Here is a 26,294-nt window from a genome sequence, read left to right as displayed (position 1 = left end):
CAATAATGTTTCTTAATAATGCCTCAGTACAGATTTTTCATTTTTTAAAATGAGAATTCTGAAGTCAAGTTCTGTAGTAAAGGTTCAAAGTAATGATAACCGTATATAATTTTACTTTTATTTACCACGGTAACAACAAATCACATGTAAATATCCTCTACATAATACATACACCTTAGCCATGTAAACTCAGGACATTGTCCTTAAAACAATGATATGACGATATCAAGATGGCACATTTATAACAATGAGATTGCACTTGTAAATATTATAGGGAGACTTCTTTTCTTATGTATTGCTATTTCAATCACTTAAATTTTCTACATCTAACAACTGGTTCATTCTCAATGCATTCTGTTTAATTTCTTCTGCACACTAGGTTTGCAGGTGTCTGTTGAGATTGAAAACAGACTGGTACGGGTCCCAGGATCTACTCTCTCTCCATGAAAACACTAATTCAAGAGTTGTTCAGTGTGTGTGTGAAGCAGTGCATCAGTTTATACTGAGAGGGACATGTTAAGAAGAACAGTTGCGATGAGCTTCACCCGGTTCAAAGTTTCTGTCGTTATCTGCCGGACACTTCTGTCTTCCCGGCCATCATTTGCTGTCATCTGTACTCCCGGCCATCATTTGCTGTTGTCTGTACTCCCGGCCATCATTTGCTGTCCTTTGTACTCCCGGCCATCATTTGCTGTCGTCTGTCTTCCCGGCCATCATTTGCTGTCGTCTGTACTCCCGGCCATCATTTGCTGTCGTCTGTACTCCCACACAAGTATAGCCCCACTGACATGGACATTTAGTGACCGAATCACCCCTTGTTGTGGAATCTCTACACACACATCCAGCAGGCTGATCAGGCCAGCTGGGATTCCCTCCTTCTCATTTCTGTACAAAACACATTCAAATTCTAATATAAAAATGGTCGAAAAAGAGGCAAACATCTCCCACATATAAATAACTGTTGTATATATGAAATTAGATTGAGTAATTACCCGAGTAAGAGCAGTGTTTTGGTGGGGAATCTGAAGTCGTTTAGTGATACACTGTTAGCTGTCTGTTCCACGCCCACTAGGGTGTAGCCCTGGGATTTCTTATGCTGAAGATATTCCGGCAGACAGGCTTCGTACACCTTGCATGAACAAAAATTTTTAAAAATAGAAAATCATTATCTTTTTCAATTCTATTCACATTTAAATCATAAATAGAATTACATGTACAATCTTCATGTGTTACTAATGGAAGACTTGTTAAAGTAATATAAAAGATACTGGTACCCCAATCTGAGAATTTTTTCAATATGCCTTGACCTTGATTTGGCTCAAATGAAGTTGGGTAAAAGTAATGACATATTCCAAGGTCACAGACTATCAATATAATTAAAATTAGACTTGTGATTCCGACATTACAACATATGGACAGGACAGAAATTAGACAGTTTCTTAAAGAAACCAGTACTTGCAAAATGACCGTTCTATCAAGATCATTGCAAACCTGTAAGCCATCATCTAATTCTGTGTGAAAAGGGGAAAAGAACTTCCGATGTATCTAAATAAGAAAGCTATTTACCACACAAAAGTTATAAACATTTTCTTCCAGTAACCTTGACCTTGCTCAAATGACCCTAATGTCATGAGCAATCTTAGCTTCAACAATACTCCATAGCAAAGACTAAGTGATTTCTACATATCCTAAGCAATTAATTTTTTTTGTTGGGGGGGGGGGGTTATTACCTCTCTCCATATCTATCTATTATAGATGTAATAATTTACCTCTCTGATCGGGACCCACTTGTGAGCTGTGACACTGAGGGACTGAAACACCTTGTCCTCCACATATCTCAGTTTATTAATGACAAACTCAGAAACTCCGAAGATCTCACTGGTCCGGCACAGCCCTGAAAAAGTTCACTCCTCTTTAATTACAGTATTACAGTACACCAGATACAAAATGTTTACATGTCTTACACCCTAACATGCAATAAAATAAAATTATATTAGTTCAATTTTTGTATGACACTCTCCTTAGCCTGTAAGTTTTGGTCGATTTGATTTAACTCTAGATTACGTCTATTGAACACTGACCTCCAAGATTAGGTACTTTGTCTATCAGGGAGGTCACTAGAATTAGTCCGTTAGACTTGTGCTGACGTTTGGCGTACTCCAACTCTTCAACAACCTCGTCATCAGGGTTCATCAGTCGCCATGGCATTATTTTCTTCTGTATATCTCCCACTGCCTCCTCTGATTCACCCTCATTTTGGACTATTTAAACGAAATCCAAACATTACAGAATTATACATGTACAACTTAATTCTATTTACATGTAACTCTCAAACAAGACAGCAGAATGTACATGTAAATGATTCCTAGATCAATAGTTACTAGGCACATGAAGCTCCCTCCAATACTGCTTACAGACTGCCTGCCTTACCTCCTTGAATGTATCATAATTAGGGCTTACCTCTCAAATGTCTTGTTCTTTCCTCACACTTAGCTAGGCTGGGGTCAGGGTTCAGAAGTGGGATGTAGCAGGCCTTAGGGTAGGCAGAAAAGTAATGAGGGGCAATCCACTCATCATCATTCAACAGACTGAGGCGAGGTAAGGTGTGAAACAAGGTCTGAAACGAATGCAGTGCCACAGTCACAATGAAGATTAAAGAAAAATGAACCTTAAATTATCATTCAATTGAAAGAGGTGAGGCAAGTTGTGAAACAGGGTGATATCAGGGTCTGAAAGGGAAGATTACTTATTAACTGTTAAGATAAAAGGAAGTTTAGTAGATTTCTACATTGGTTTGTACATGTAATATAATATTTGCAACTTTTCAAAACAAAGCATATTAATAGCTTCGGTACAGACAGGAATCAAATAATATGAATCATCTGCTAAATACATATTACACATATTTAATAATAAACATTTAACACTTATGGTTGTGAGACCAATTGAAATTCTAGTAATAATCACTATCAACATCAGTGATTATTATCACTATAGAATCAGTGGGGACTGACCTCCAAACTGTAGTCTCTGTGAAGGTCAAGGACATTCAGAAAGTAATTCTCCAGTAATTTCTTCACATTCTTTGCAGAATTGCTGTACAAGTTAATAAGAAAGAGTTAACAGTGTTTATACATGGGCTTCAACGATTTACAATCTGTAAAACTATTCATGAATGTTTGTAATGTCCACAAAAGCTGGGACATTTCTCAAGATTTTAGCAAACAATTGTTAATTGTTAATAGGGCTTGACAGATATTGTAAAACGTAGACCCTGTATTCTTACTTGTCTTCATCAAAGAAAGAAAAACAGGCATGGATGATGCTGTGACGATTGAGAATTGCTTGAAGCCCGAGTGTTTTACACTGGTCCCACATCAAGGAGAGAACCGCCAGGGCATGTATCCGAGTGTGGAAGTGGTGGGCCATGGACAGAGAGAGCACCTTGTTCAGAGCAGAATCATAGAACACCTCCTGTAATACAATCATTTTAACCAATAGGGGGGTTGTTTTATACATCACATGGAAAACAAACATATACTAACAATGCATACTGTGCAACTATTTATAGATTATTATTTATTTCAGTAATAAGAGGAATTTACATTGTGAACTTGAGTAGAAGGTTTTATTCTCTTTTCACAACAACTATTGATATGTAGACAGTAGACTTTACCTGGCTCTTCGTGGGCTGCAGTGGTCCTGTATGAACAACAATATGGAGCAGTGAGCAGAGGCCTGCTGTACTGGTTTTTCGGAGCTGTAACAAGCAATTTATATTTTCTGTTTAATACATATAGTATGTACATAATAGTCAAATTTCTGTATGCAGATAATACTAGTACTAGTCTTAGAGGTAATATACAGTAAGTTATAAGAGTGACTACTACATATACTGTACCTTTATTCCCCTTAATATGTAAAAGAGTGAAAAATGCTCTCAAAGCATTGTATGTAAATCTTCATAATCATTAACAATAAAAATTGACTGTTTGTCAACATGGTGATATCAATACACTGAATTGAATTGAATAAAACATTTTCTAACAGCCAAAAAAGATATTCATTTTCTTAAAACAGATAATTTAAGAAAGCTTACCTTTTCAAAGGCTGGCCAGAGTTTAGCCACCAGGCCTGGAAATCTTGACACGAGCCTCATACACATCCACTCCTGGTAGTGCCGGACCGAAGGCTGCATCTCAAGACCCAAGAAATCCAGACACAGCTCAAAGACTCTCCCACTGTCAGCCTGTAATAGATCAGTGTCAACAGAGGGTTCAGTAGATAAATACACCATGGACTACTGTGGTTTCATCAATATTCGCTGAATACCAATTTTCATGGATTTCGTTGTTAAGTTTATCCATGAAATTACAGCGAATTACAGAATACCGGTAGAGTTTTCAATAGCTTGCTAGATTGATCAATAGGGTATTCAATTTGGTCAGCAAGGTATCACATTAGGTTTAAATCTATGTCATGTGATTACTCAGGTATGACAGCAATAGAATGACTTAATCTGGTTAACATTTGCACATTTTAGGCCTTTTTGTTTCTCTCTGTTATCATACATTACTGCTATAAAAGTCTGAACTAATTAAGCAGTCAGCACAAAAAACTATTAGTGCTGTATTGCACCAGGAATCAGGGAACCAAAATGTTTAAGAATTTTTTGCAGGGAAAAATATCTCCTTTTTAAAGTTATGCTTTTCTCTTTTGTTTGTTTCTTCAGAACTGCCTTTTGAATTACATTTTTTGAAAAACAAATTTCAAATTACTCCAAGCAGAATTGATGCTCTATAGAGTCCAATGCTGTCCAAGTGAACATTCTTTTCAAAAGTATATGAATAGAATAGCTAACAATAGGAGGGAGTGTTCTAGAGGTTTTCTTCGTGTAAATGAATGGGTTGAGTGCAAAATAACAATCTACACTTGAGCAACCACAGGACCTAGATTTAAACCTGATGTGATACCTTGCTGACCAAACTGAATACACTATTGAGCAATCCAACAAGCTATTGAAAACTCTACCGGTATTCTGTAATTCGCTGTAAGTGTTCATTGAAGTGCAATTTCTACTATCATTTTATATTGATAGGGTCATTGGCCACAAATTTACGTATCCTTGAAACTGTGATTTTCACTTTTTCCACGAAAATTGGTACCCTTGAATATTAATGAAACCACAGTATACAATGCATTACTGTTAATACATAACATGAGCATACCTGTGAAATGAATGGCTCCAAAAGCAGCGCAAACTGCATCAGTCTGTTCTTCTGACGATGGGCCAGAGAGTTGATGAAGATATTGCCAGTAGATATCTGCACTAACTTCTGGTACTTCTCAAATAACGCTGACAGGAAACGGTTTCCAAAGGAGTGGTGCAGGGAATTCTGGGGATCCAAGTGGCACACAAATTCCACAAGCCAGACTCGTAACATCAGATTTTTTGGTTGCCTGTTATAACAAGTTTTAGGCTGAATCTTTTGCCCTTGTTGTTATTTCATTACAAAATCGAATGAATACAGTACAACCTTATTATCTTAAACTCAACAGAATAAAAAAAAAAAATATTTCGATATTCATAATACATGTACTTCAACGTTACATGTGGTTTTTATATAATGAAATGTGTTCTGTTGAAAACTTGCTGGAATACTGTGAAAGTGAATGTAATCGCTGGGTATTTTTAAATGACCTTCACAGAAGTTGGAATGATATTTAGTTGATCAGTTATCAATAAATGTGACCAGTTTATGATATCTTTTACCAGTAAAACTGACTGATGCTAACAGCTGACTTACCAAGGATTGAGCTGGTTGACAGCTAACCTTGACCCAAGTGATGACATGTAACTATACACATCAATCAACAGTCTGAAACAATACATCAAGCAAATAGGGGATGACTTAGTCTAAAACAAAACACCAAGCAAATGGGGGATAACTTAGTCTGAAACTATGTTGTTTAAATGGAATTGAAAAGAGGGTCATGATATTTTAAAGCATAATAAATTACGACTGATGTAATTTAACAATTATTTATTATACATTTGTACTATGGTTATTAAGTTATTATGTTATTAAGCATCAGGGATTCTCTTTGTGTACATTATTTGCCGTCTTACTTGTCCTGTTTTTTGTAAATGGGTCCAAACATACAGCACTGTACAACGACAGACAGGAAGTTCTCCATCGGGAGCGGACAATCAGTGAGCAGACGTTTCAGGAGGACGTTTACCACCCCACTCTTCTCCTCCCCGGCTAATAGCAGCTCACCAGCAATCTTAGTTGAAATTTAGGGACAAATGATATCAAAAGAAAAATACATGTAATTGCAAAATTTAAGTCTTAAAACGTTAAGCAACAAATACAATAGACATATTAGCACTATTCTGGATACATTGTGTTCCACATGTATGTGCTACATTCATTATGCAATACCTAATCATCAAGCATATGAACAAATTGACCCAAAATCTTAATTATATTCATGTTACATTTGGGGTTTCTTTATCATTGTCTCAAAACATTAAAAAAAATCCAATTGATTGTTTACATTAATAGGCAATATAGCTTTTAGAATCAGATACATGTACACTGTATAACTGATGCACTTCCATACCTCTAGAAGTTTCTGTGTGACTGCTGACTCTTTTGGCTGTGTCATCAGCACTCGCTGGAATGCCATGTCTGCATATCCCTCCAGGTAAGCCCAGTAACTGGTTCCCTTCCCCTGATGCTCCAACAGGTAATTCCAAGCTAGTCTAAGCACCTCCACAACAGTATCCAACTTTCCTTCAACAATTTTCTGTTGGAATCATGAGATCATTAAAATTTATTTCTACATGTTCTGTAATGCATGAAGAACAAAAATTCTAATATTTCATTTTTTATCATCTCAATGGTGTGAATTCTGCTTAATAACTACACAAACTTCCCTTCTACCCCTGGCTGCTTGATCAAATACTCGAACATACTGTAGATCCCTTATCTTACACGAGTACTTAATTCCACGATTCAATGGTTTTCCATCAAATCGCAAAAACATAAAATCGTGAATGTCGAAATTTTATCATAGTTTCATGTAGTTTAAATATGTTCATAAATTAAAAGCGAGATTTTAAAATTCGCGGGACGGGCTTCTCGCGATTTTACACGGATATTAATTCCTCGCGTTTAATTAGTAATTTACAGTATTCAATATTAATATCATAAAGCTCATGTTACTAAGTAGATATTGAATTATGATTGTTGTAGACATTCAGTACATGTAGTGCACTTACCATTGGTAGGAGAATCTTGATGCAGCTGAAGAGAATAAGCGTAGCTTCCCCCGAACTAACAGCGAGATAATCCAGACAATTCTCCACACTGATGAAGGAGTCGGAGGGCTTGGTATTTTGGAGGTAGAAATATACCGTTTTCCACTGACTTGTCATAAAATCTGATGCAAGAGCACCCCATTCTTTTTGGCTGTGTAAAGCAAGAAAGTAAAATTGAACTTCCAATATCCATCTCTCTTCTCATACTCATAAAATTATGAGCAAAATTACCAGCATTATAACATTTACATGTATCTTTGTCATCAAGTACCCAATCGAAAATACTGTAGATTCCTTATTTTACTTGAGTACTTAACTACAAGATTCAACCGGTTTGCATCAAATTGCGAGAATATAAAATCGCGAACAATTCAGCGAGGTGTGCTTCGCTCGATTTTACACAGGTATTAATTCCTCATGTTTAATTAGGAATCTACAGTATCTACCCTTTACCTACATGTAGGCCAGTTAGTTTTCTTTATTTTAATATAATTCTGGTTTATATTACATGGTTTTGGGGCCAAGATTTATACATCAGGATCAATATAAATGTTTATGAACACATTTCTATTCATTTTGTAGATTGGTATGAAAAAAATTGCCAATCTATGAAATATCAATGACCTACCTGATGCCATCATCAGAGGGTGGCTTTATGAAGGTGGCAGGAATAAACGAGGAAGCTGATTGGATGAGAGCGAGTAGACCATGGACTAGTGTCTGGTCGGAAGCGTGATTTGTGATAGTACCCAGCACTGTACTTGCTCCCAGTCGCCTTATTTGATTCTCTGAACTGTCCTGAACATTAAATACAACATTATTTACTGTGATAAAGTCACAAAAAATTTTGTAGGTACTTCGAGCATCTTACAAATGCATTTATATTTTTTGTCAAGTATTTGATTCCAACCTGTTTTAAGGTCTGAAGGTACTGTAAACATCTTTTGGACAAGCTTCTGACTCCTTCTCTTGTATTGCTATCACATGACCCACTTACAACCAATGACAGTGCATCACAGCAAAGCCTCAGGGAGGGGAGATCACTTGTCTATAGATATATAAATCTAATGCATTATCAACTATATTAAAACAAATGGCATTGTGAGAAAAACCTCTTAAGAATAAGGCTTGAATGGCTTACCAGTCTCCATCCCTCTGCCAATCTCTGTTGAATGAATACTACTATTGCAGCAGCAGAGGCACCAAGAGACTTCTTGATGAACTGAGACAAGTCATCATCTGAAAAATTTACAATAACAGTATGAGAACTCTGGATGTTCATTAACAAAATTTGTGATAAAACTGACCTACCCCCTCCCCTACTTAACAGAACACTATACCTGTAGAATCTCCTCCCACTTCTGTGACAAGGCCAGTCAACAGCTGTAGAGCCCGCTCCACCTTGATGACAGGCATGTAGGGATGGGTGGGGAAGTCATTGATGAGGTGGGTCAGTGCCTGCAGACAGTGTGTCAGGGAATATGTCTCCTGATCATCTCCAGGCTTCATGGGAAGAATATCAGCATCCACAGATAGAAGAACCAGGCGAACAGTCATCAATATATCAGTCTCGTCCAAAATACTCTCACCTCCTATAATACCGGTTATATAAAATTTTCATGCCTGCTATTGGTATTACAACTGAATTTGGAAACATTCATTTAGATGGGTAATTTTGGTTTCTACCACTAGTTTCTGTGTCTGGATTATTTCAAGAAGACAATATACAAACCATCTTTGACTGCCAGGTGTTTGGTGATTTGGTTTTTAATGAGTGATTTTATGTCATTTGATGTCCAAGTCTTTATCTCCTTTTTTGTGACCATCTTCAGCCAATAAACCACTTCTTTCCAAAAACTTGTTCTTCGAAACAGACTCTCTGTTTTAGTATACATGGTGAGTGTTGAAAAAAAATCCACGGGCTGTGTTGTTTCCTAAGATCAAATGTTGGAATTCATATCAGCCGAGTAGTGAAAATAGGGGTACCGGTACCTTATATAAGTTTAACAGCTGTTATTTTTTTTTCCAAAATTATCAAAATCCAAATAATATGCACATCTCTGATATATGCACATTTTGTCTGCAAAACAACAACTTCCTATCTTGAAAGCTGTAGGAGGAGTACCGGGTAATCCATACAATAGGGGAACCCTTTTGGTTGCTGCCTAACTGTATATTTTCACCATTTCAATAACCCGATTTTTCCTGTGGAAAACCCAGTTAAGAACTTACTGTGTTGATGAGGTTCAGGAGAATCTGTCCACAGAAACACTGCACTGTTCCCCTGGTAAAGCCATCCCAGGTTCTCATGTTGGAGCTGACACTATTTCTACATTAAATGTGTAACTGATAAATATACACATACACTGTATACTGTTTTCATACATTTAATAGTTTGTAAAATCATTTTTTTTTTTAAGGTTTATTTACACAATAACAAGAAACCTTTTCTAATCAAGTGATCCATAAACAGTGATCTGCTAGCATTTAATTTCTATAACTACCTTTAACAAGAGGCCCATGGGCCACATCGCTCACCTGAGGAACAATAGGTATGATAAAATCAGCTTAATGGAGTCATAATACAAACTATCTGGACAATGTACAATAATACATGTAGATCCTGTATAAATAAAATCCACTTTTCCCCCTGGATATTCTTATGTTTATAATCATTAGTCCCTTTTCTAACAGGATGATTTTATAGTCATATCACATGTTGAGTATTGCAGTTCTCAAAAAGATCCTTAACAATTGTTTATATATGGGATATAAAGCTACATCAAACTCTGAACCTTCTTGTGAGGCCGAAGAATTGTCCTGGAGCCAAAGTCTTAACAATTATAAAGAATCATCTGGCTGATTAGTTTCTGAGAAGAAGATTTTTAATGATTTACTCTATATATTACTATGTAAAACTTCGACCCCCTATTGTTGCCCCACCCTACCCCCAGGGATCACGATTTTCACAACTTTAAATCTACACTTCTTGACAATGCTTCCACACAAGTTTCAGCTTTGCTGGCTGATAAGTTTCTGAGAAGAAGATTTTTAAAGATTTACTCTATATATTACTATGTAAAACTTCGACCCCTATTGTGGCCCCACCCTACCCCCAGGGGTCATGATTTTCACAACTTTGAATCAACACTACCTGAGGATTCTTCCACACAAGTTTCAGCTGCTGGCTGATTAGTTTCTGAGAAGAAGATTTTTAAAGATTTACTCTATATATTCCTATGTAAAATTTCAAGCCCCCATTGTGGCCCCACCCTACCCCCAGGGGTCATGAATTTCACAACTTTGAATCTACACTACCTGAGGATGCTTCCACACAAGTTTCAGCTTTCCTGGCTGGTTAGTTTCTGAGAAGAAGATTTTTAAAGATTTACTCTATATATTACTATGTAAAACTTCGACCCCCTATTGTGGCCCCACCCTACCCTTGGGGGTCATGATTTTCACAACTTTGAATCTAAACTACCTGAAGATTCTTCCACACAAGTTTCAGCTTTCCTGGCTGATTAGTTTCTAAGAAGAAGATTTTTAAAGATTTACTCTATATATTCCTATGTAAAACTTTGACCCCCCATTGTGGCCCCACCCTTCCCACGGGAGTCATGAATTTCACAACTTTGAATCTACACTACCTGAGGATGCTTCCACACAAGTTTCAGCTTTCCTGGCTGGTTAGTTTCTGAGAAGAAGATTTTTAAAGATTTACTCTATATATTCCTTTGTAAAACTTCGACCCCCTATTGTGGCCCCACCCTACCCTCAGGGGTCATGATTTTCACAACTTTGAATCTACACTACCTGAGGATTCTTCACACAAGTTTCAGCTTTGCTGGCTGATTAGTTTCTGAGAAGAAGATTTTAAAATATTTACTCTATATATTACTATGTAAAACTTCGACCCCCTATTGTGGCCCCACCCTACTACCGGGGGTCATGAATTTCACAACTTTGAATCTACACTACCTGAGGATGCTTCCACACAAGTTTCAGCTTTGCCGGCTGATTAGTTTCTGAGAAGAAGATTTTTAAAGATTTACTCTATATATTCCTATGTAAAACTTCGACCCCCTATTTTGGCCCCACCCTACCCACGGGGGTCATGATTTTCACAACTTTGAATCTACACTACCTGAGGATGCTTCCACACAAGTTTCAGCTTTGCTGGCTGATTAGTTTCTGAGTAGAAGATTTTTAAAGATTTACTCTATATATTCCTATGTAAAACTTTGACCCCCTATTGTGGCCCCACCCTACCCCCGGAGGTCATGAATTTCACAACTTTAAATCTACACTACCTGTGGATGCTTCCACACAAGTTTCAGCTTTCCTGGCTTTCTGGTTCTTGAGAAGAAGATTTTTGAAAATTTCTCGAAATATTTCTTTAATTTCTAATTATCTCCCCTTGAAAACGGGTGTGGCCCTTAATTTTCACCACTTTGAATCCCCTTTGCCTAAGGATGATTTGTGCCAAGTTTGGTTGAAATTGGCCCAGTAGTTCTAGAGAAGATGTTGAAAATGTGAAAAGTTTACGGACAGACGGATGGACAGACGGACGGACAGACGGACGACAGACAAAATGTGATCAGAATAGCTCACTTGAGCTTTCAGCTCAGGTGAGCTAAAAAGACAGATTCAAACAATAAATAAAGGCACTTACTTCAGATCCTGAAGACCAACTGAGTCCAAGATGGGAGTGGCCGGGATTTTAGACAATGCCTCAAAAATAAACTGTAATGGTACAGGACTCCAGGTGTGGCTAAGGATTGTTGTTAAGATGTTCCTGAAAAAAGCAGCTGAAAAAGCCCACGCTATTATCATTATACATGTACATGTGTATATACTGACTAGGAAGAAAAAAGCAAATTATTGTACTTAAAGACAACAACTGATTTCCAAGATGATGGGTGCCTATGAAAAGTTTCTATGAATATTTATCATGGGCAAATTTTTATCAAGAAATCAAGACAGAAGTGAAAACATACTTTTAGTAGCAGAGGTGGCCAGGACTTCCCAGCAATTTCTGAAGAATCCCGTGAGTGCCTCTCCACAGGAAGGGCATGTCCCTGCAGGTGCCCCTTCTGGTCTGATGAACAGCTTTGGCTCTTGTATTGAGAGCAAGAAATCTTCAGAGAAATACTGCAAGAGTTTGTAAAACCAAACACTTCTTATCATTTGTATCACATTGTACCTAACCCATTAAGTTCATGTAATTGAATTGAAAAGTCAGCTGATCATTTTACCTTGTCCTCATCTTGTTTTAGCATTGGGCAAAGATTGAGATCTAACGTCAAAACTGCATTTGTTGCCCATCTCACAACAAAGATGCTTTCATGCATCAGGAATCTCTTAAAAAGAGCAATCAGCCAAGATGTGTGCAATGTTCCTTGCCCTATAAAAAGAAATAATGATTTAAACAAATTAGTTTAATATGGTAAACATGAAAATTTTTATTGTGGATGATTTATAATAATGGGAGAAGAAAATCTTCTTTGTTTTTTTTTTTTTTTTTTTGAGAAATGAATTTGTTTCAGGATGTACTCTGGATTACCATAAGCAATGCATGTATCAATGCTACATTGTACAGTAACCTACCATTCTGTTTAATGTGTGTAGCCTTAATTAATTTGGAAAGTCTTGGAAGTACTGGCTTGATAATGTGAACCTGTAAAAGGAGTTAATATATTGTATAAATCTTACATCATAAAACCTTTCAATGAAAAGTTTCCCAAAGTTCAGAACAAAATTTTTATCAATCCAAAGGATAATTCTGAACATAATGCATTTTCTAATTGCTACAAAGAAATGCCTCAATGAACATAGATAAGAATGGACCACATCCCTGATCAATGTCAGACCACACATAGCACTCTCACCTGTCTCTCCTCAAGAGTTTCCAGCAGCAAGATGTAGTCATCCCATATCTCCAGGTAGTCACCACTGGGCCCCCACTGGAACAGGTGTTCACTCTGAACACTGACTCCACAGGTGTTACAGATGTCTGTGATTCGCTTCAGCAGATACATGCTCTGTTTCCTAGACGATGGTGTTGTTTTACTTATTCCTTGTTGGATAATTCTCCAGAAGGCATCCTTAGTTTTTAAATCAAGAACTACATTGTTATTGATTACAGGAAAGAAATGGTTGGCCATACCACAGAGTAAAACATATGGTTTTTCATTTCCTGCATCAAATTCTTCAAAGATCAATTCCCATACAGCAGTGAGTCTGTTTAACTTTCCATCAGAGCTTAAACTTATTATGTTCTGTAGACAATTCATAGTCATGTTAATAAGTAAGTTATTTTTCATATATTTCATTGCCTGTGCAATGATGAAATAACCCAGAAGAAGTTTAGATTGTACAGTTGGTAAAGCATTGTTCCTGCTCTGTTTAGAAATGTGCTGCAGAACTGATAAACAGCAATAAATGTCCATGACTCCCTCCTCTTCAGATGGCCACTCAGTATCATGACTGTAATTTTTCAGCAGCCCTAGACACTGCTCAATAAGTGTAACTGCTCTCACTTCATCAGCTTTAAGCAGGCATGTACCACACAGGGAACTAACACTGGTCAATACGGCCAAGTTCTCCACACGACTATCGATTGAGGGGTGGATCTTGCCAAGAAGGGAAAGGCACACGCTGTCCAAAACCTTGTGGATGTAACTAGTTTCCAAGTCTTGATCATATGATATGATGCTTTCCAATAAAAACAAAATGTCACAAACACCTGGTCCTGTGATTTTGTTATCATCTATTTGTGCTTTGATCTGGCTCACCAACTGATCTATTAGTTTGTGAGAATCAACAGCATTAGATGCTATTTTCTTCACTGTCATGAAATCCATCTTATTTCCATAACCTGCTGGTGAATAAAGTATGTCAACAAATAATATAAAATATCAATAGTACAACTATTAAATATTCTCTTTTGAGAAGTGGACAGGCATAGCCTACATCAAGGCTATGCTATGTGGATGTAGGCTATGCCTGTCACGGCCACTTCTCAAAAGAGAATAAACTATTAAACAGTGTTAAAATTTTATAATTTACTTTGAACATGTTGAAGTACATTATTCAGAAAACATAATCATTTATGTTTATGGCAATGTGCCTTATGGACACAAAAAGTATCCATAGTAATCATATAGTTTAGATAAAAGATGTCAAGCTTACAGGTTTTTCGAAAAGATGAGAAGCACCTGTCAGCACGCAGCAATAACAAACCCACGTGTACCAGAACAAGAATGATTTTAACAAAACGAAGTTCGTGTGAAAAAATAATAAATATCCGTCTTTATTATTTTGAACAGTTTTGAAACAACCAACAACCCTAAAAATACGAGAAAAAGTCATCGCTAAAAAATAGTAATAACAATTATAAATTTTCCTTTCTGGAAAAATTACCTTATATTTGACAATATAAGCTATTTGACTTCCTATTTCCGGTTAAAATGGTAAGTTGAATTAAAAAATCTCTTTAATTTATAATTTATGGGATTGTGGATTCCCTTAACAAAGAGTGAATAATATTCAAAAGTATATTTACATTAATTTTTCATGAGAGTAAATTCATTGACCGTGTAACTTGCGTTTACTGACAAATGCTGAAGTTAAGAAAAGGGGGAGGGGTTAAAACGCGAATTGTCTCTGTCGAAACAAACTGAATACAAGTGAAATTTAGTGAATACAACAAAACAGAATGACTATTCAAACCAGTAATAACGGACAAATTTCCCACTTTTGAAAAATATTGTGTTACAGAATTTATCGACAGTATTGAATAACAAATACACTGGTCTGGTTTCTCACAATATTATACAACTGTTATATACGTACAGTAAAGAACAAGATTAGCACATTTTTCAAAAAGTCGTCGGTTTTAAAGACAGGTTTTTCTTTATGTAATATTAGGCCTAATAAGATTTCATTTTCAAAGACTCACTTAAAAATTCCATAGCGTTATCTTAAATTATTATTATTAGGTGCAGTTGTCACTATTTAGTACCGGGTATTTATAATTAATATGTCCGACCCATCTCTCTGTCACATTGTATGCGTTATCTGCATGGCTTGTTTTATCGCATCCAAATGAAATGCCAAAGGGTCAGTAGAGCAATTCTTGGAATCTTTCTGTGTTGCTAACTAATTGGCATCATAGAGCATATGAAATAGCAGATTATTATCTTATTCTGAAGGATTTACCTTATTATAATTTTATGGGAAGGGTGTAATCATAAAAGACTAGACCACAGAATCTCTAGTCAAAAGCTCTATCAAATAACCTGTGTAGTCTTGGGGTGCTACCATCTGAACTGGACCTGATCGAGTATCTCCAGCAGATCTCCATTGTCTACCTGCTGTTTGGAAAGTAGACAATGGAGATCTACCGGAGATCTCCATACTGCAAACGAGCAAATTAGGATTACTCTTGCAGCTCTCCAATTGATCAAACGAATACACCCTTGGTAATCGAACCATTCTGCTGTCATATTATTATTCACTAATTTCAAGATTTTCTTATAGGATCATCATGTCAGCTAGGATAATTCCTTGACAAAAATAAAAGCTTTTCAGATGGCTATTATGATACTAAAAGTAATGAGAATAAATTATTTTAGTAGACCAATTTAAAACACGTTTTGAACTTGGGTCTCATGAATCTCTCTAGTCAGTAGCTCTACCACACAGGTAACAGAATATCTGGCACCGGTAGTTGAAATGGTGTGACTGTCAGTGACAGTCTGTCACAGATGACAAATAAATGTATTTATTTTAGTGTAAGTGGAGCACATGGCTCAGTGGTCATAGGGTTAGACCAGTAACCCAAAGGTTGCTGGTTCGAGTCCCATTGTGGTCACTTTATGTTGTGTGTTGTGCCCTTAGACAAGGTACTTTATCTGTGTTGTCTCAGTCCACCAAACTACATATGGGTAACAGCTTACACTTGAGGTAAACATGCAAAGGGCTGGTGTCCCATCCAGGGGGAGCTTTTAATTGGCAACAAATTACATGTAATTACATTTTACAATAAATTTTGAGCAGTGCATTAATTATAATGTTGTTATTGAAACAAGTTCTCAATTACAAAAACAGTAACTGTTTCAGTAGTAAAAAGCATTTTAAAAAAGAAATAAAATTATAATTCCTTAATTTATTTGAAATATTTTCATGTTTTCATGCCATGATACAGTGTACATCTAGTAATGAAAATATTTAATACTGAGCTTGAATGACAGACATAGAATACTTTATGTAAGATTTGCTCAATTTCCTGATTTGATAATCGATAGATTTATATATCCCTGTAATACAGTGTATTATTTTGTAAGTTTTAGTTTTTGTTGTCAAGAGGTTTTTGTAATGCAATGTCAAATGTGTTGTGAAGAAACATCAAGATATTAAATTTTTACAGTTAGAACTTTCCCTTGTCGATACGTTTACTTTGCCATCCCTGGAGTGTATCCCCAAGTATTTCATAGCGAGGATGGGTATTAGTATAGTTTTAAGATTGAATTTTTCAGGCACAGAATGTCCAGGTGTGTGAGGTGCCTCAGGAAGTGGTCGACAAATTAAAAAAATTCAGATTTAGAAAAGAGAAAAATATTGCTGCAATCATGTGTAAGTTAAAACTTATTCCAGTTCAAAATATCTGATTTAAATCTGACAAAATGTTCATTTGACCTATATCACTTTTTTTTTTACCATATTTGATTTGTTAACAATACATTTACTTTTTTCAGTAAAAGTTGAAAAGAAGACTATGAAAATTATCATCGAAGAAGAGTTTGATGTAAGTCTCCCAATATTGATATTTGTGTTTGACAAACTGTAAGATAACTATTTGGAGGAGGTTAATCATAAAAATTAGGAAGGACATAAATGATAAATATAGATGTATATTTATAGATATATATGATAGCATATTGAGAAAAGATTATATTATTTAGATGATAAAATAAGGAAGTAATTCCTTTCATTAATAGATACTTGGTGTGGTACTTGTTAATTTTTCCTTGAGATGGTGATCTTTATACAGACGTACCATAGCATGTACCACATTTGTACAAATTTACATTAGGACATTATTTACTGTATGATATTACACGAGGCTTATTGACTGTGAAATTGCATGTACTCTTACCTAGGCACTCTATTATCTTTAAGAGTGTGTGATATTTACTATGTATACACTATTTGCTGTAGGATATCATGATTATAACTATTTTTTTTACTCTATTAACTGTTGTCTGGGACTTTGATTCTCTTAAGAATGTATATGTAAAAAAATTTCTTTACTTGATTTAGGACTGTACTATTGATGAACTGCAAGCAGAATTACCCGCGTCCCAGCCTCGCTATCTGGTAATTAGCTATGTCCGACATCACGACGATGGAAGAGTATCGTATCCTCTCTGTTTTGTCTTCAGTAGTCCTGTAGGTAAGTACTCACATCCAGGGTCTCATCTTTGATAGTGAGGGATTTTCAATTCACTGATTTTTTAATTCTTGATAATACCCTTGGCTATTGAAGAAGCTTATATCTGTGTTCATATGACCATCACACAAATGTGTATGATGGATTAAGCCACTATCAATATTTTTTTTTATAATGTATTATGCATTAGTCAGTATTATAACTGTTATACATAGGATTGAAAAGACCCAAAAATGAGTGACTCAAATTACAATTAATGAGACAAAGATTTTTGTTAGAATTAAAAACTGGGATGTTTGTCAAGAAAGAATTTTATTCAACAAGATTGACATCCAGTTGAATGTTGTATATACACATTGACCAGGTAATATTAGAACATCACACATGGTACTGATCCCAGTTTGTTATGGAGTTAAAACTCATTCTCCTTTCTGTAGGATGTCATCCAGAACAACAAATGATGTATGCTGGTAGTGTTCTCTGTTTAATTCAGACCTTGGGCCTCACAAAGGTAGGTAGTACAATATATCTTGCTATTAATCATTTATTGTGAAATAGGGTATCGGAAAAAGTGAGAGGAAAGTATTGGCATTATAAGTATTCACCCATGTACTGAATAATTAACAGATTGTAACTTTGTTTGTCCTACTTTGTTTTGGTATATGTTCAGGGCATATAGATTTTTCAATATCCATCTTCCTTTTGTCAGTTCGTAGAACTTTATTTTCACAAATTAAAAACTGATTTTTAATTTGTGAAAAAGTTTTCAAATTGCAGAAATAAAAACCCACATGATGTATTTATCAATGATTTCATATAACTAAATGTTGTCTTATAAGTACCGGTATGTGGAATGCAAGTTTGATTTATTGCTCTCTACTGCAGACATTTGATATCAGAAATCCAGAAGAATTTGACGAGGAATGGCTGTTGCAACAGTTGGGCAAGGTGTAACTGATCTCAGCATTTTGGAATGGACCATCATCCAGCAGTATGGAGGCAATAGGTTCTGCCATCTTCATCTAACTTAACTCAGGCAGTGCAAGCATTCTTATGGAAAGGGACCATCATTTAGTCCAGAGATTCCAGTGGGGCCATATACCTATTGTGCTCGGTTCTGTTTTTATCATCAGACTCCTTTAAGTCAATGATATTTTTAAATGAAGATAGTTATGTATTACTTTTATGTATTGCTTTAAATATATTGCTTTGAGAATATCTACATGTATTTGAGCCTCCTTTTTTCATTTGAAATTAGGTGGATAAACATGTACATGTATAAAAGAATATTTTTAAGATTTACTTCTAGTTTTTAAAACTATACCCCCACCTTTATCTCTCAACATCTTTGTCATGATACAATGTGCCAAGAATGTGCGGCTTGCAAACTATTTGTTTTGATTGATAAAGTAAATACACAAAGTACGCGCAAAATAAAGTCAATGAAAACTATTGCCAATAATTTCTCAGTTGAATTAGCATAGAGCAAAAAAAAATAAGAAATTATCAAAAATATTAACTGTCCTAGAAGCAAGATTTGGTATTCTTATATTTGCACTGTATGTATCCAGTGAATACTTCATAGCTGTGTCTATTCAATCAAGTCAATCTGTTGATTTGTATAACATGTACTAGTAAACACATATACTGTGGAATCATTAAAATTTTAGTTGGTTTTTTGCTTATTTGTAGGAATGTAATATTTTGGATACGTTGCTTTTCAGTTTCAATGAAAAACTTTCAAAATTTGTTTTTGTCGAGGATGTGAATTCATAGGGGACGGCAACCTTCGAACACCATGAAAACTGAGCCACCACGAAATCTAATAATTCCACAGTATATAAGATATAATTGAACACAAACAAAACATCCTTTAAATTCTTTGTTTTACATGGATTATTTATTATGATATGTACAATTTCAATAAAACACAGAGACATAATTTAACAGTAAACACAAGTCCCATTGCAGAACTCCCCTATTCTGACATATCACAGAAATATTGTCCTTCCTAACTTGGATAAACTTGGTGCTCAATCCACTTGTGGGTTGTTCTGAAAAAGGAACTCGGCCTGAAAAGACAATGTTTTAAGAGTGTTAGAGCAAGGTAGACAGTGAATGGCCAAGTTCTGTAACCTATAGATCACAGATTTGACTATAGAAACTTACAATGTAATAATTGGGTTGTTTTGTACATTAAATCAATAGATCTGACTGGAGACTTACGATGTAATCGATGGGGTCCTCGGGTCGAGTTTTGCAGCAGTCAATAAGGCCCTGGGTGAGAGTTGGCATCACATGCTTCATCAGGTAGTTCCTCAGTGGGATGGACTGAGCCTCCAGAAGCTCAAACTCCTCCCTCTTCACTTCATTCAAACGCTGGGTCTGAAACATTCATGGCAATGTTATTGTGTATGCAGACAGTAATCAAGACAATGCAATTTGTTTTGATTTTTGCAAATACATGTATATTGATAATGTAAATATTTTGAGACCTAAATGGATAATGAAATATTACACAGACAAAAAAAGAATGCTACTGCATGTGATGTTATAAATTATATGAAAAATTCCACATTAATAATACATGTAATTATAAACATGTAAATGACTACCGGTATGCGTATGGACAACATTTTTCTAACCACAGCTATCTATATATACAGTGACAAGTCAGGCCGAGCACTCACCCACTCCTCCTGCCTCTGTTTGCGGAGGGAAGCCTCCTCAGCCTCCTGTCTCTCCTTCTCTTGTTTCTCCTCCATTTCCTTCTTTAAACGAGCCTCCTCTTCTTGCCTTTTCATCTCCTCAAGTTCCTCGGGTGTAGGACCTAAAAATAAAACAGAATGTTCTTTAAAGATTTACCTACAACACCTCAGAAATTCTTTTGAGATGTACTTAAACTTTCTAAAGTGTATGTATTCTACTTCTGTAAATAATTCACATAGTAGATAGTGGTTGCTTCCTACCGTAATTCCTGGGCTCCCCAATGGTTTTCTTGATCTTTTCCACAGTATCCCTCATCATGGGAGAATCATCCTTTGTAACATCAAGTTTTTCTGGATGAAATTCCTTCTCATCAAAGTAGTTGAGGACTGTCTCCTCATCATTGTTGAGGCTGCGGTAAAGCTCCAGTCTCTTCATCAGTCCTTCCTCGTCATTGTGAGTACCGTGCACCACACTTTCTGGGAGGTTCATCACACGATTACGGAGGAATTCATCGTTAGCCTCCAAACAGAAAACGTAGTCCGGCATTATCAGTTTATCGAATTTGGTAGTGGCTGATTCTTCTGCATCATCTTCTTCTTCAGCTGTTTAGGAAGAAACAATATTAGCACTCCACATAACATCATGATTGTCTAAACTGTTTTATAGAGTTCAAGTCAAATAGTGAAATTTTTTCTAAAACATAAAATTTTTCCTTTGAGAAACAAATCAAAGAGTGTTCTAAGACAGGAGGTGAGACTTACTGGCAAACAGTTCATTGGCTTGCTCTATGGTCTTGGGGAACCCGTCCAGAATGAATCCCTGGTTCTGGCATGGTTTGGAGTGCAGTTTGTCCCTGAAGAACTTGATGACGTGGGGGTCCTCTATTTTGCCAGTTTCCTGGTTCTTGGACTGCTCTATCTCATTCAGGAGCTCCTGGGCGTCCTGTGCCTTCCCATCATCATCCTCCTGGTCCTCAGAATCAGCTCGCCTGGACAGAGTTTGCTGTCAAAGTATTAAACCAATGTTACAATTGTGTATCATTGATCAACAAGTCTTAATTTCCTATATCTGTATTATGTGGTAAATTAAAAACAACAAAATACGTCTTTTCTAGGTATTGTACTGAAACAAAATGCTGTTACAAAAGAAACCAAATTTTCACTAATTTACTGTCCTTACCAGTTCCTCAATAGCCTCCTCAATGACATCTTTGATCTTGATGTGGTGTAGTTTGTAGAATTCACACAGTTTCTGACAGACTGTTGTTTTACCAGATGCAGGAGGTCCCAGAATGCAAATTCTTAAAGGCTAAAATATTTATTGGGAATATATTAATATAGATTGAATTACCAATAATGCATGTGATATAAATGAATAGAGTTTCTTTGACTTAAACAGACTGTTGGATGTATTTTAATTCAGTGTATTTTACCTGGAGTTTCCTTGAGTCTTTGTACTCCTTGATGATTTGATCGATATTTTCCACCATTCCTGCCTCCGACACCCACATGATTCTCATGTTCTCCTTAACAAACACAGCATCCATCCTCAGATTGACCAGGAGCTGATCAAAATCTGACTGCTGCAAATCACAGATCAAATCAATTAATTCAATGCTAGAGGGGAATAACTCTGAATGACACTGCAATTTGTATCGCATATAAAACCGAAGCTTACCTCTATATCTTTGCTTAGAAGTGCCTCTTCCTTGGTGATATTCTTAACTTTCCCTTTTCCTAGCTTATCACTGATAGCCTATATGTTCAAAACAAATTCATAACAGGTAATAAATAAAACCCATTTTTATTTAGTACAAAAAAATAATAATCATTTTAAAACTCGAAGTTTTTGGTTGTTAAAAGTCTGAGCAAGAACTTAACAAATGACAAATATACCTTGACAATTTCCTCCAGTGTGGTTTGCGTGTCATCCTTGGCAATCAGGTAACGCACTTTCGGTCTACTGTCAGCAATGTTCTGTATGACACTGTCATATAAATATAATAAACTAGTGTTAATAATTTCAACATTACCAAGCTACAGTTTATGCACTTGTTCAACACTGTAAGTTTTGACTTACGCTGCCAGGTCTTTGATGTGGATGGTTGGTACAACATTCTGACCACTGCCAAAGCATTGGAGGAATGGAGCATTGTGCCAGGCAGACTGAAAAAAACAGCATCAACATAACATGTATGGGAGTAAATAAGAGAGTGTCTGACTCAATTGCTCAAAGTAGCTAGCCTTGCTGTAAAATCAAGTACAGAGATAAACTTACTTTGAAGAGATAGTGAAAGATGTGTTCTTCTGCTCCATAGGTGAGACCAGAGGCAACTACATAGGTCACCAGTTTGGCCTTATTCTGCAAGTACAATATACTATTTCTTTTAGATCACTTCTAAGATACATGTACTAGTAAGACAAAAAGTATCATCCACGTTTACAATGAGTGCATTTACAGGAACAAATATTAGAAAAAAAAACATACTGTTTTCCCAAGCTTGATCACTGTCTTCTCAGCGCTGATGTGTTCTTTAAAATTAGGATGTGGTTTCCTCCTCCTGTAATCATCCTCAGTGAAGGGAATTTCTGGATCATCCTTAGAAAAGAGGAATAAATAGTTCACAGATAGTTGAGAGAGTATTCATATATTGCTTTAATTGCGATCCAAGTACTCGTGCTATAATGAGACTACTTACAGGGTCAAGAGGCTTGCTTTTGGCCCAGGTCATGACAGTTGAAATTAAAATAAACATTTTAGGTTTCTCTATCTTCTCCAAGTCAGAGTGAATTTCTGTGAAGATAAATTGTGGAAATAAAGCAATCATCATAAAAATCAAGAGAAATTCTGTATTCTGTAATTCTAAATGACTCCTAAACCAATATAAAATTTTTGGAGGCAATAAGTTAGTGAGATAGTTATTCAAAAGAGACTGTCATACAACCAATACATTGTTATTACATGTATTTTCATTTCTTACCTGATACAGCCCACACAGCCTCATCAATTTGGTCAGGATCCTCAGTGATGTCATATACAATGATGTCACACTCCACCAAATGTTCATACAGCTGATCCTTGTTGTCAAACTATAAAAAAAAGAGAAATCATTGAATTATAAAGTTACATTTATATGTAATACTTGTACATTTATATGTACTACTCATGGTTCACTTTGATGAATACAAAGTAACTGTACATGTCTCTTACTTTGATGACTTCCTTCATAAAGTCTGGTTTTGGGGCATCCCTGTCCTTGACTGTTCCCACCACTTCATAGCAGCCCTCTTTAGGGGAAGCAATGATGGAGCTGGTGGTGGACCGAGCATCATCCTCTTCTTCTGGCTCTTCCAATGAGGCCCCAACCACACATCGAGAGATAAACTGGAAATCAAGACAAAGGTATAGAAACCATGTATTCTTTGGTATATAAACGTATTCATAGCTTGTTTTGGGACATACTACAAACTACTTGAAATGGAATATAAGTTTACAGTGCAAAAAAAATATCAAAAGACTTTTACTTTATTTTTGGTTTTAATTTAAATCATTAACATTTTTGGTACGCAAGATTTTGAGTACAATATATAGACAAACATTTTGTAAAATTTATAGTTTTTGGGTTTTTTTTTTTGCAAAGCAAACATTTTCTCAATTTCTATTGTATTTGAAACTATTATACCCAAACAGGTCAACTGGTCTCTACCTATTGAGTGTTTAATAAGTATAATGCAATTGTTTTTTTCTTTTTAAATCTCCGTTTTGAACAATTCACCCCTTAGTTAGTTAGTAAAGTAAACATTGAAATTACGATTTCCAAAAAGTATGGATAAAAACTGTATCACTACGCAAGAGATGGTGCAAAGTTGTTCTGTCTAAATGTTGACATTATCCTCATTCTATAGGTTTACAAATCCTTGTATGTAAAATACATTACGAGTAATTCAAAATGTGAACGCATTTAATTATCAGCGCCTACAGATCTACAAATAACTTTTTACCTACCTTTGCAAGGTTTTTTCCTTGATACTGATCTACATGGTTAATAAATATCCTTTTACTTTTGGGCTTCTCTTCGTCTTGGCTAGCCATCTTGCTTGTCTGTTGCTAGGTATAAAGGGAAGTAACCAATATTTCCTGATGACAACTCAACAACTCGTACGAAGTTTTGTCGATGCTTTCTTGATTTTGTAAACAGTGCCCGTCAATATGTCTACAAATTAAATATCCTTAGCTACCCCCATCCCGATCATTTATAGATTGTGGTCACTTTATACCCCCTTAAACAATAACAGACAAAGTTTGAAATCTTTTGTCGGATGTTTTTAAAAGGTATTTGCACTAATAAGATGAAAAAAAAATATATTTACGACCAAAAGAAAAAAACCCTGAATAATACAGACCGGGAAGGCAAGTTACTTGTTAAATAAATAATTGAATATAGTCTTTAAAAAAATTACTGTAATATTGTCAATGGTTAGAGACTGTATCAAACGTATTCAGCGGAAATCAATTATTGTAAGAGCATCTATAAATTTCCTAATTTTTTTTTTTCAAACTACGACAATGTCACTCTCACACTTTTTCAACTACACTCTATTATGTTTAGTGAGCCACCATTCTCAACTTTAACTATTTGAGTCAATGAAATATTAAATAAAAGAAGTTAAATACATTGTATTCACTATAAAAAATTTTTCCCACAGACACGTATTTACGGAAGCGCATAAGGGCCGCAGCTGTATTTATTTTATTAATTTGTTATAACAAATTAGTAATTTGATATAACAGATTATCAATTTGTTATAACAGATTAGTAATTTGTTATAACAGATTATCAATTTGTTATAAGAAATAAGTAATTTGTTATAACAAATTGATAATCTGTTATAACAAATTGATAATCTGTTATAACAAATTACTAAACAAATTACTAAACAAATTAATAAAAAATACTGCTGCGACCCTAATACGCTTTCGTACGTTTTTGCCTAGCGGCAGGTCTGTCGTCCATCCATTTTTTTTAAGACCGGGAGCTACAGACATGCAGCTAGTTTTTGCCGTAAATGCGTATGCCTCATGACGGTATCAGGAGAAAACGTACCCAGGAGAAAACGTATCCGATTCCCAGGGTACGTTTTATCCTGGAGAAAACGTACCCTATGAAAATCATACCTATACATTTTTATAGTTTTTAATACTTTTAAATACTATTTACACTATAAATGTACAGGGATGTACACGTATGAATTTTATGCATTTAATACTATATAAATTTAAAGGGTTTGGACATATTAAATAGTTTTCAAATGCTTAACTTTAATGCATATTTCAATGCATAAATATATACGTTTTACAGTTAAAATCTTTATGAAAATTGTAGAAACTTTTATTTTAGCACGAATGACCTGTCATAAAGTGTTATGAGTCTACTTCTCAATTTTCCATTTACCATTAGCCTTACCTATTTGAGTATCTCTGATTGCCTTTTAAATATAGTAATGATCAATACCTGAGCAGTTATTATTATGTAATATTATTCCTACAAGATGTTCTTATGGGGATTATTTATTTATGATGAGGATTTTATATATATTTACATATACAGGGACTGTACTAAGATAGACTGTTCAATGTGTTGAGATTCATCTCGTAATATTTTTATACATGTACATGTATATATGAATCAAACAAATATTTAAAGGACTTGGACTCGATTGGAGATAAAAAAAATTCAACTTAGTTTTATAAATAATTTTCTTCAGTTGGTAGAGGCAGCATTCACGACCCATTTCTATGCAA

At 35.5% G+C, this 26,294-nt stretch overlaps 3 protein-coding genes across 4 annotated transcripts; 1 reads left to right on the top strand and 2 right to left on the bottom strand.

The window, feature by feature from the left end:
- Window positions 1-104: 104 nt before the first annotated feature.
- LOC128176192 (probable methyltransferase TARBP1) lies at window positions 105-14,571 on the bottom strand. 2 transcript variants are annotated; one of them, XM_052842336.1, is made up of 26 exons: window positions 14,522-14,571; window positions 13,219-14,210; window positions 12,938-13,007; window positions 12,586-12,734; window positions 12,328-12,481; window positions 12,003-12,138; window positions 9,560-9,656; window positions 9,060-9,261; window positions 8,668-8,919; window positions 8,469-8,566; window positions 8,238-8,375; window positions 7,956-8,125; window positions 7,289-7,478; window positions 6,628-6,813; window positions 6,131-6,288; window positions 5,808-5,879; window positions 5,229-5,460; window positions 4,100-4,249; window positions 3,677-3,760; window positions 3,287-3,474; window positions 3,015-3,096; window positions 2,461-2,617; window positions 2,082-2,261; window positions 1,770-1,894; window positions 993-1,129; window positions 105-885 (listed from the first exon to the last, which is right to left on the bottom strand). In XM_052842336.1, exons 2-26 carry the CDS (start codon window positions 14,191-14,193, stop codon window positions 714-716), a joined length of 4,554 nt encoding a protein of 1,517 aa, XP_052698296.1. In that variant the 5' UTR covers window positions 14,194-14,210; window positions 14,522-14,571; the 3' UTR covers window positions 105-713. The 2 variants fall into 2 exon arrangements, with proteins under 2 accessions (XP_052698296.1, XP_052698295.1); XM_052842335.1 differs by having other exon boundaries at window positions 13,219-14,207; window positions 14,522-14,570.
- A 201-nt stretch (window positions 14,572-14,772) lies between these two features.
- On the top strand, window positions 14,773-19,237 carry LOC128176191 (glia maturation factor beta-like). The gene is made up of 6 exons (XM_052842334.1): window positions 14,773-14,802; window positions 16,870-16,966; window positions 17,089-17,138; window positions 17,654-17,786; window positions 18,221-18,294; window positions 18,669-19,237. The coding sequence occupies exons 1-6, from the start codon at window positions 14,800-14,802 to the stop codon at window positions 18,735-18,737; spliced, it is 426 nt and encodes a 141-aa protein (XP_052698294.1). The 5' UTR covers window positions 14,773-14,799; the 3' UTR covers window positions 18,738-19,237.
- A 424-nt stretch (window positions 19,238-19,661) lies between these two features.
- On the bottom strand, window positions 19,662-24,649 carry LOC128176190 (adenylate kinase 7-like). The gene is made up of 16 exons (XM_052842333.1): window positions 24,498-24,649; window positions 23,703-23,876; window positions 23,473-23,581; window positions 23,191-23,285; window positions 22,980-23,090; window positions 22,770-22,853; window positions 22,572-22,657; window positions 22,388-22,478; window positions 22,170-22,247; window positions 21,925-22,074; window positions 21,672-21,800; window positions 21,254-21,494; window positions 20,753-21,094; window positions 20,474-20,613; window positions 20,010-20,168; window positions 19,662-19,855 (listed from the first exon to the last, which is right to left on the bottom strand). The coding sequence occupies exons 1-16, from the start codon at window positions 24,582-24,584 to the stop codon at window positions 19,817-19,819; spliced, it is 2,115 nt and encodes a 704-aa protein (XP_052698293.1). The 5' UTR covers window positions 24,585-24,649; the 3' UTR covers window positions 19,662-19,816.
- Window positions 24,650-26,294: the final 1,645 nt, after the last annotated feature.

Source organism: Crassostrea angulata, chromosome 3, assembly GCF_025612915.1.
Source record: "Crassostrea angulata isolate pt1a10 chromosome 3, ASM2561291v2, whole genome shotgun sequence".
Taxonomy (NCBI): domain Eukaryota; kingdom Metazoa; phylum Mollusca; class Bivalvia; order Ostreida; family Ostreidae; genus Magallana; species Magallana angulata.
This window is presented reverse-complemented; position numbering and strand designations above follow the sequence as displayed.

Excerpts from the sequence above, each read along its gene's own strand:
- LOC128176192 (XM_052842336.1), bottom strand. The coding sequence starts at position 14,193 with ATGGATTTCATGACAGTGAAGAAAATAGCATCTAATGCTGTTGATTCT. Across the intron at positions 3,761-4,099 it reads TCTGGCCAGCCTTTGAAAAG|CTCCGAAAAACCAGTACAGC; the intron begins GTAAGCTTTCTT and ends TGCTTGTTACAG. Across the intron at positions 886-992 it reads AAAACACTGCTCTTACTCGG|AAATGAGAAGGAGGGAATCC; the intron begins GTAATTACTCAA and ends TGTTTTGTACAG.
- LOC128176191 (XM_052842334.1), top strand. Across the intron at positions 16,967-17,088 it reads AAATATTGCTGCAATCATGT|TAAAAGTTGAAAAGAAGACT; the intron begins GTAAGTTAAAAC and ends TACTTTTTTCAG. Across the intron at positions 18,295-18,668 it reads AGACCTTGGGCCTCACAAAG|ACATTTGATATCAGAAATCC; the intron begins GTAGGTAGTACA and ends TCTCTACTGCAG.
- LOC128176190 (XM_052842333.1), bottom strand. The coding sequence starts at position 24,584 with ATGGCTAGCCAAGACGAAGAGAAGCCCAAAAGTAAAAGGATATTTATT. Across the intron at positions 23,877-24,497 it reads AAGGAAAAAACCTTGCAAAG|TTTATCTCTCGATGTGTGGT; the intron begins GTAGGTAAAAAG and ends CTTGATTTCCAG. Across the intron at positions 20,614-20,752 it reads TGGGGAGCCCAGGAATTACG|GTCCTACACCCGAGGAACTT; the intron begins GTAGGAAGCAAC and ends TTTTATTTTTAG.